General features: G+C 34.3%; 1 protein-coding gene across 1 annotated transcript in view; it reads right to left on the bottom strand.

Moving 5' to 3' along the window:
- Nucleotides 1-440: 440 nt before the first annotated feature.
- The window catches only part of B3GNT2 (UDP-GlcNAc:betaGal beta-1,3-N-acetylglucosaminyltransferase 2), a 33,872-nt gene continuing 23,828 nt past the window's right edge, over nucleotides 441-10,484 (bottom strand). Inside the window, exon 2 of the mRNA XM_074206952.1 lies at nucleotides 441-3,012. Coding sequence (XP_074063053.1) covers nucleotides 1,810-3,003 — 1,194 coding nt within the window. The 5' untranslated portion in view covers nucleotides 3,004-3,012 and the 3' untranslated portion in view covers nucleotides 441-1,809. The remainder of the gene's footprint in view (nucleotides 3,013-10,484) is intronic.

Raw genomic sequence — 10,484 nt, 5'->3', positions numbered from 1 at the left:
GCTCAGAGGATCACAGATTTAGATCTGGAAAGGCCCTTAGTTAGAGATCACTTAGCCAACCACTTCATTTTACATCTGATGCCTAAAGAGTAAACCTGAATTTCCTCAGGTTGCAAGTGGCAAACTCAGAATTTAAACTCAGTGTAACATGGAAGTTTATCATTCTTTCCACTCTGATATACTACCTACAGTTCCTTTCTCTATCCCTCTTCAGTTTGCTTTACAATCCTAGAAATGAGAAAACTTTCCAAAATGAATTCTAAACATCAGTAACCAGAACAGACAAAACATTAACTTCCTTAAAGATTCTGAAAGTTTCTGATGACTGGATGCTTTTAAGGAAAGAATTCACATATCATTATGTATTTGTAAGATAATAATTAATTATGGAGTTCTGAAATATGGCAGCTTAGAAGGTGACAAAATGTTACACAAGAGAATTAAAAATACACAATGACTTTATTTCCACCCTTTACATAGCCAACTATAATCTATAATGCATAAGAATTCTCAGTGACAGAATAAGCATAAAAATGGTACTTCAAGATAACATGATACTGGATAATGTGCATAAGTCAATAGTTTGGCAGGATCTTGTTAAACCTAGTAGTATACACCAAAAACAACTTTTTTGAATTCAAAAATAACACTTAGTTTTATTTGACATGTTACACCTTAGTTTTTTAAAAATATCATGCTCTAGTTAAATATTTAAAGGACAACACTGTATACAAATAAAATATTACACAAAATATATTTAACAAAATGTTTTGGTCAATTCGAACAATAAATAAAAACACAGGCACTTCTACATATAGACACAGGAATCAATCACTAATCAGAACAATTATTTTTTACAAGCAATGTGGAAAATATGGCAAGAAAAGAATTCCAGAGTTCAAAAGACAAACCATTCATAAAATGGTCTCCTCCTTCAAGTTATTACTTGAAGTATCAAGAATTACCCTCAAGGCCCATAGGACCATTTAGTAGTACAAACCAAACAATCTTAAGTAGTGAGCAATTCAATAATAATTACCCATTAGCAGATCATAATCATCTCTTGCCAGTATGAGAATGGGGACATTTCAATGTGATTAGCAAGAGACAACTGGTCATGTCCAGCTAAGCTATAAAATTAAAATGTAGTATCCTAATAATACTGCCCACCATCCCCAAACCAAGAAAATTTGTGTCCCCACTTTCATTGTTATGATGGAAGCTTTTTAAAAGTCAAGATTAAGTACTTAAGTCAGCTTCATTTTGAAAAATTAGGGGCCATATTGACTCAAGAAAATACTGTTGGGGTGGTAGCAAAGACAGAAATGATAAAGGAATTATTCTTAAATTTAAGTTTCTCTAGACTGCCATTAATAAAAAATTAATTTCATCTCAGATATAATTTTCATGAAAATTGTCTTCTACCCAGGAAATCTGCATCCCAATGTTCTAAAGAATAAAATCTTATTAACAACTTTTCTATTATTTTGAGGTTTTAAAATAAAGATAACTAATTAAACAGTTAAAAACTTGGGAAATTCATGATTTGCGAAGTGAAAGGAAAACAGTATTTAAACATAATGACCACTGGGAGGAACTAAATCTTCATGCCATTTTTTTTCCATGAAGATTTATGACCATATGCATTCTCACTTTTCAAAATACTATATGAAAAGTTTAAATGCTTCTAAAAAGATTCCAGAAAAGCAATTCCAATGATTCAGCACAGAAATTACACCTAAATTAAGGGAAGAAAATTAGGAAATGTTTAAGATATATTCTCTTATGCATATTTTACTTTCATATATTTCAGCAGTTTACGTGAAGATTTTGAAGCTGGGACCAAATGTTAATCATTTCCTGTGGTTTTCTGCTATGTACTAACATTAAGTCTGTGTAAGAGCAAATATTTTTCCTGTTTTTTTCTTCTATATCAAATGTTCTGAAACCTCTGTGTTTTTCTGGAGCGAGGCCAAGTTTCTGAAGGCACATGCCAGTATAAACGTCATCAATGGGATAGAGAAGGACCTGTTCAGATACTTTGTTCAGCCTCAGGGCTAGACTGCCAGAGTAGAGAAACCCACCTCCTCCTGCATAAGGTGGGTAGGCCCCTTCATAAACACTTTCTGGGATATAGTATTTTAGCTTTTTCTCTCGATGAGGTCCAGCATCTTTGATCACATCACCTATAAATAAGTCTTTGGCTTTCTCCTTGGATATGCTATTCAAGTAATTTAGGATCTGATGAGTATTTACAAAAACATCATCATCCCCCTTGAAAACAAACTGGACATCTGGACAAGAAGTGCTCACCCACTTCAGAAATAGTACTTCTTTCAGAGTCAAGTTGAAGAATGTATCTCTATAGTTCCAAAGAAGAATGTCTTGGTACTTCTCACTCTCAAATTTCAACATATCTGAAAGGTCAGGAAAGTGATCCTCAGGGGGAGTCTGTCCCAATAAAAAGACTCTTACAACTGTTTGGTTCCCAAAATTAGTCTCTTTTCCCCAGGATTCTCGAATTGCTTGCCTTCTATCAAAATGGGATGTGAGTGACTTAATAGCTAGCAGAAGGAAAGGTTTTTGCTTGCACTTCTCCTGTTGGTCTATTAGTAGTGAATAATTTCTACATCTCAGATGAAGCAGAAAATCTTTAAATCTGTCTGGTAGGTTTTCAAAATCCTTAACTGCTGACATCACCAATAAGTCCGGCTCACAGGAATTAAGAACACTTGCATTTGAAATCAAATTTTCTTCTACTGTTGTATTTGCCAGGATGCTCAAAATGGGATTGTATAAGTTATTTAATTTTTCTTGTTCCCTATTCCAATAGGCCTTGGCAGGTACATGTTTCCTCCAGAATTTGCCTTTGGGCACTATAACTTCTCCTTTTCCACGTTCTTCTTGGTTACTACTTTTAGAGACTTCCACAATCAAATAAATAAAAAAGTTTGCCATCATCAAAACTCCCAACAACTTTATCCTTCGGCGTCCAACACTCATTTCTCATATCTGAAATTTAAAAAAAAACCAAGACTATTAGAAACATATCAGTTGACAGTTTACAATTATTTATTTATATTTTTTTCTTGGGCACATTCTTTTTGTGATCATTTATTTGTTCTGTCTACCTAAATATCACTGTTAAGCCCTACAAACCACAGACCATCTATTTTTAGTCATCCTATTTTTTTAAGCCTCCACAATGTCTACTCTACATAGAGCCATGTGACTTGATGATTATGTGAATAATTTTAAATGTTAGGATCCATAATTCAGTTTTTGGATCCTATTTACCAAAGCTTGTCCCTGGAAGGCAATATGTAGTTATTTGCTAGGTGTCTCCATTCAGAATGTGACCTCCCAGAAGATAAGACTGTTTTAGCCTTTATTTATTGACTGAAATTCAAAGTCAATTCTGATAACTAATATCATTATCTGTATCCTGGGGACTACCAAATAAGAACAAAATGCATCCTCAGAATAATATTAATCTCTCAATTTAAGGTCAAGGAGAAAAGAACCCCATAAAATGGGTAGGATCAATCTAATATACTGCTAAAAAATGGTAAATGGGAAGTTGGTGAGACTACATTTTCTCTCTATTCTTCATGGATAGATGTCTCCTAAATCATCAGGAGTAAATATGTTTCTCTAAATTCTAACAGAGATGTTAAAATGTTTCAGAGAAACTAACATGTAATGAACTCACTCTAACACATTCAAGATAATGCTGTCAAAATATAAAACTGATGGACTTATAAAGAAAAAAATGAGAATAAAAATTTGTCAGTATCAGTCAAGGTTCTAAAATTAGATATAATATAAATATATACATATATACATATACATAATATATATAATTTATCATCTTTGGAAGACAACAAAATATTCTGGTCACTACAAAGTTAGTAGTCTTTAAATACTGCATTTTACAAATATCCTGTTTTATCCTAAAAAAAACCTGGATGTAGGTGCAATTATTTTATAGATAAGGAAACTGGCACAGGCAGAGGTAAAGTAGGTTCTATTATTTGACAAACAAGGAAACTGAGGCAGTAGACTTGCCCATGGTAACACAAATCTTAGGTCAGATTTGAATTTTAGTCTTCCTGACCATAAGGCAAGAGCTCTAACCACTGCACCATCTAACTAATGACATCTTAAGAGGAGCAGAGACAAGAAGGGATTAAAAATTAATCTGAAAACATGTAGTGAAAACACATATTATTTATAATAAAGGCATGGAAGAAGAGGGAGAAAAGAGAAGTAGTACATGGACTTCAGTGATTGATACCAGTCTGTGAGTCTGTTCAATCAGATAATTGTTCCTATAATTGCTAAAATGGAGGTATCTATATTAATAAGATCTGAGCAGTTAATTTTATGGGAAAGTGAAGGTGGAGTGTGCTAGAGAAGACTGAGATGTGTCTTATTTGTGTGTGTGTGTGTGTGTGTGTGTGTGTGTGTGTGTGTGTGTGTGTATAAGGCGGTGGGCACATGTTTAAGGACTATAATTCATTCCCACCATGTTTTAAATGTGAACTGTTTATGACTGCATGTTAATTATAACTTCAAATTCCTTCATGAGACTAGGGAGATAGAAAAGATGTTATTTAAATAATCATAAAATCCCAGAATTGTAAAGGGGAACTGATATCAACTAGTCTAATCAATATTTCCCAACAGTCTCAGGACTTCAAGCAATTTAATGGCTCAAGAATACAGTAGCTTTAGCTTTTATGTCTCTTTAAAATATGCCCATTTCTAAGATCTACTGTACAAAGAGCCCAGAATAAATTTGATTCATGCCAGAATAAAATTTTAGAGACCCTAGCAAAAAGTACAAAGTCAATCCACATGACACATCCTGGCTGTCCCTCATTATTGTCTTTGAAATTAAGAGACAATGGGATAGCATGGCAAATTCACCAGACTCAGGAGTTAAAAGATCTGAGTTTATCAGAATTCTGGATAACTCTCTGAAAGTCATTTATCATCATCTTTCATTTGGGAAAATAAGTACTTCCATATGCCATGCTTGTTGTGAGGAAACCACCCTAGAAACTGAAAAACTGTTATTAAGGAGCTAAGGACCTCAGACCCCAGGGAGGTCATTACTTTTGCTTTCTGGCTCCTGCATAAGGTATGAACAAGTGCTTTGGCTGAAACAACAAACATTACAGCTCCTTTTATTATTTTATTATCAGCTGGCACACTGTGCTTTTTGATTCACAAAATATTTTATATGCCTTTATCATTTATAACCTTAACATATTAGGTTTGACAATACCTTCTAAGGTAGAGTATGCCATTTCTAATTCCTCATACCATAACCTAATTTTTTTTAAGGTTTTTGCAAGGCAAATGGGGTTAAGTGTGGCCCAAGGCCACACAGCTAGGTAATTATTAAGTGTCTGAGGCTGGATTTGAACTCAGGTACTTCTGAATCCAAAGCTGGTCTTCTATCCACTGTGCCACCTAGCCACCCCCTAATCTAATTTTAAAATCCAAATGTGATGGGGTTTCATTTATTGTAGAAGTCTGTTGTAGAAAAATCTAGATCATAGGGCTGCTAGGTGGTGCAGTGAACAGCACCAGCCCTGGAGTCAGGAGTACCTGAGTTCAAATCTGACCTCAGACACTTAATAATTACCTAGCTATGTGGCCTTGGGCAAGCCACTTAACCCCGTTGCCTAGTAAAAAAATAAAAAAAAATCTAGATCTTTTCCATTTTTTGTTCATTTGCTGTCCTTTCATCTCAGGTTAAAATACCCTCAGAATGAACTGGCTTAAATGAATCTCTTACCAAGTTTTCTGTAAATAAATCTTCCCTCTACTTCTGTTTATGAAGTAATACTTATCAACATCTTCAGTTACTGATCTCTTTGAGATTTTTACAATAAGTTTGTATCTCTCCTCTCATTACAACAAAAGTCTTGGAAACTAAATTACAAATTGTTTCAACATATAATGGGGGGGGAGAACAAAATATATTTTAAAAAACAGAAAGTAATTATCAAGAATAGGTCGTGCCAAACTAAGAGATCATTTCCCTTTTTTAACAGGGTTAGTAAATTAGTAGATCTTGGGGATTTCATTCAATTGAAATATTTTACAAAACGGATACAAAGGGGAAAATTACTATGGAAAAGTACTTAATAAATATCACAATTAAATTTTAGCAAGGAATTTGAAAATTATAATACTCTGGTGGGAAATTAAGGAGTAATGCGACCTGGAGATAGACTGAGAAATAATTGGACAAGTATTTGATAAGGAAAGCACAGTTAGAATTAGTTCAAAAGAAAAAGATCTTGAGGACTCAGTGAAATGAAAGCTCAATTTGAGTAAACCATGTGACTCAGTAATCAAAAAACCCCCAACAACTTTATGCATTATTTGACTACATTAATACTGGTGTGCTTTGCTCTGGTGAGTCCACATCTGGAGTACTGTGTTCACTGATGGTGGCCACATTTTAGGAAAAGATAAAGTCATATTAAGTCCAAAATCATACCACCAGGATAAAAGAAGGAACAGAAACTATGCCACATGAAAACTAGAAATGTTGGATTTGGAGAAGAAAAGATTTAGGGAGGCACATGAAAGCTATCTCCAAATATCTAAAGTGCTATCACATGGAAGAGGGACAAGAACAGAAGTAACAAGTAGAAGATAAAGAGAGGCAGATTTAGGCTCCACACTAAGGGAAGACTTTCCAAAAATTTAAACTGTCCAAAAATGAACTGGTCTGACTAGGGAGAAACCTCTAACCACAGGGATTTTTTTCCAGTCAAAGAATAGTCTCTTGGCTAGGATATTCACCCCTTCCTTTGATGATCCTTCTAATTTTGTGATTCTGAGAGATTATATCATGAAATAGTGATAGTGATTATTCTTTTTTTTTTTAGGTTTTTGCAAGGCAACGGGGTTAAGTGGCTTGCCCAAGGCCACACAGCTAGGTAATTATTAAGTGTCTGAGGTCATATTTGAACCCAGGTACTCCTGACTCGAGTGAGGGCCAGTGCTTTATCCACTACCCCACCTAGCCGCCCTGCAGTGATTACAAATTCTTAAGCACAAAGTCCAGAGAGAAGAAGGGAGAGGTTAGATCTATACATTAACAAGGAACTAGGTACATCTAGGTGGCACAGTGGATAGAGCACCAGCCCTGGAGTCAGGAGGACCTGAGTTCAAATCCACACTCAAACACTTAATAATTACCTAGCTGTGTCACTTAGCCCCATTGCCTTGCAAAAACAAACAAAAAACAAGGAACCAGAGGCAGAAAAACCAATAGAGCATGTCACAGAAATAAAGAGTGGAGGAGACACAAGGAAGAATTAATTAGTCAATAATGTCATATTATAGACAGATAATTATAAATACCAAAGAAGATGAGAAGTGAAGGAAGTCCACTAGACATAATGATAAAAGGGTTCATTAAGTGTTTTGAACAAACATTTTCTGTAGATAGGAGGAAAAGTCTGGCCAAAGGGGATACATAGTGAGTGAATTAGTATCAAGGAAGTCAGAACTAAATTTTCCCTTAAGTTGTAGTAAATAAAAAAGGAGAAACATAAAATGAAACTTTTACTTTCAAAGGAAGGTTAATTGTTAGTTGGCTAAAAGTCTGGAAGACCTGAGCTCACAGCTATGTGACCCTGGGCAAGTGACCTAATTTTTAGACTCAGTTTTCTCTACTATAAAAGAGAAATAATAATAGAACCTACCTTTAAGGATCAAAAGTGCTCAAAAGAGGTAGCATGTGTAAACTTGTTTTGTAAACCATAAAACACAAAAAAATGGAAAAATGCCAGTGGGAAAAGAAATTTAAAAGAGAGAACTAAAAGACAGAAGAAACAAGATTTTTGAAAAAGGTAGGTAGGGAATGGATCAAGAAACACAAATGTAAGAGTGAGTCAAACAAGGAATAGGACCACCTTATAGTCTGAAAAAAGAATATTAGAAAATGAATGGGTAAAGACACCAGAATTTTTAGACATGATGACAATCTAAGAAGGCTCACAATAGGTGGGAGAGGAAACAGGTGTTTTTAGGAATGACTTAGGTAGAGAATCAAGTAATTTCTGCACAGTTGGTAGAGACTCATCTGAAGTTTTTTTGCGTAAATTTATAATGAATTAAACCAGCTTTGAGACTTTCACCAATACTGCTCAGTAGTCAAGCAATAGGATGAGAGAATTAAGCAATTAAGAGTTATCCATTGTTAAGAATTAGCAGAACAAAAATGGTGGAAAGTCAAGAGGATGCTAAGATTTCAGCATCTACCTAATAATGATTACTTCTGATGTAACAGAAAATGGTTTCTGAAAGTATTCATATGTATGGAGGATGAGCACCGGTCCTGGAGTCAGAAAGACCTAAGTTTAAATTCAGCCTCAGACATTTCATACTTACTAGCTGTGTGGCCTTGGGCAAATCACTTAACCTCATTGCCCCACAAAACTAAACCAAAAACCCACCAAAAAAGAGAAAACGTTAGTACTCCAGAAGTTATCATAACTGATTCCTATTTGGCCCCTTTCTTCTCTGTAGTTCCAAATTACTGAGTAGAAATTTTTCACAATAAAATCAGCTATTCACAAACAAAATATTTATAATATTTAATTTCCCTTGCTTAAATCTGTAACAAATTACTAGAAATACTGATAAGTTTTTAATAACACTGAAATCACTGAACGGATTGCTATCATTATATTTTCGAGTTCATATAATTCTGTTATCACAGAATGCAGTTAATATGGTTTTGAAGTTTAAGCCAAGAGTACAAACAGGTCTTAAACTTGCTGGGCAGATATTTAATATTGTTGGTCCAGGGACATTATTTTTACTCTAGCTAAGTACAGAATGGCTCATCAACAGGTTAGTTGCAAGTTGATAAATTTTGAGTCAAAGAAACTCATGAACACCATCCAGTAAAGCATGAAGGAGCTATGGGTTGATCTACACCAATAAAAACAAATTCTTGGAATACCAAACCATGCAAAATACTTTTGAACACACACACACACACAAAAAATTTGAACACAATACTTTTTTTCTTTTAAGTTTTTTGTAAGACAATGAGGTTAAGTGGTTTGCCAAAGGCCACACAGCTAGGTAATTATTAAGTGTCTGAGGCCAGATTTGAACTCAGGTACTCCTGACTCCAGGGTAGGTTCTGTATCCACTGTGCCACCTTAGCCACCCCCCAAAATACTTTTGAAATCAATTACTCTCTCAGAGTAGGTTATCATTTGTCTTTCTTTGTATCCCCAAAGATCTTAGCACAGTAAATCCTTAATAAATGTTAATTGACACCTATCTCTTGGCAAATCACTTAACATCTCTCTCAGTCTCAGTTTTCTTATCTGTAAAACAGGAGAAATAATACTACTACTTTCCCAGGGTTATTGACATCATGTTTTAGGAACTATGATAAGAGGATCAAGTGAAAATATCTTCAGTGGTCTACCAACTTTAAAATATTCTTTAATTACTAGCTTCTATTATCATTATTAATCTTGCTTTATTACTATTTGAAGGCAACTATCCAGTCATCCCTAGTCTAAAGATCTCCAGTTTCTTCTACCAAGTTTTGTGGGATCACCAGTGCTCTGTTATAGTTGACTTCCTCAATCTGTGCTCCCAATACTCCAATCTTGCCCTTGGTATAGTCACAAATTAGCCCTATTGCCTGTTATGACACCTCAGGAATTCAACTTTTCCTTTTTTAGGTCCCCAAATCCCTAAGCTTCATTATAATATTTTTAGAACCCTATATATATTCGTACAAATATCTGTGGTTACAATAATTAGGTTAAAAATTAGAAAAGCATACCCTCTGTCTCAAAAATTTAGCTGCTAGGAATAAATAGTAGTCAATGATCAATACCCCATAGATACCAAAATAGTTATAGTGTCCCTTTTTTTTGTAGTAGAAAACTGAAAACAAAATACATACCCATCAAACTAGGAATGTTTAAACAAGTTGTGGTGGTGATCTAAATTTAATGGAATCTTACTGTGGCATACGAAATGATAAACAGTAAATTAAGAGGGGAACATCTATTGAACCAAAGCAAAGTGAAATAAGTAGAATCAGGAAAACCATATACCCAATGTCTATAACAAGGGAAATGCAAAGAAAGACAACCAAACCAATCCTGAAATTTTACTACTGAGAAATTATCACCATCAATCTGTAGTCCCAAAGAAGAGATCAAAGAAGTCACCTCCTCCCCCTAAAGATATAGGGAATGATTATGCATATGAAACATTGCAAATATAATATCATACTTTTTTTGATATATTGGTTAGGTTGCTGCAAATTTTTCCTTTCTTAGTTTTTTTTTTTGTTAAAGAGAAATAGCTTTGAGAGAAGGGTATTGTGAGAAATATAAATAATGTACAAATAGGCTTTCAATAAAAGTCCTTTTTTTATTAAACAGCTTCATATCCTTCTTGAAATATTATAT

This window comes from Macrotis lagotis, chromosome 1, assembly GCF_037893015.1.
Source record: "Macrotis lagotis isolate mMagLag1 chromosome 1, bilby.v1.9.chrom.fasta, whole genome shotgun sequence".
NCBI classification, from domain to species: Eukaryota; Metazoa; Chordata; class Mammalia; order Peramelemorphia; family Peramelidae; genus Macrotis; species Macrotis lagotis.
The sequence above is the reverse complement of the archived record's forward strand: the minus strand, read 5'-3'. Positions and strand labels throughout refer to the sequence as shown.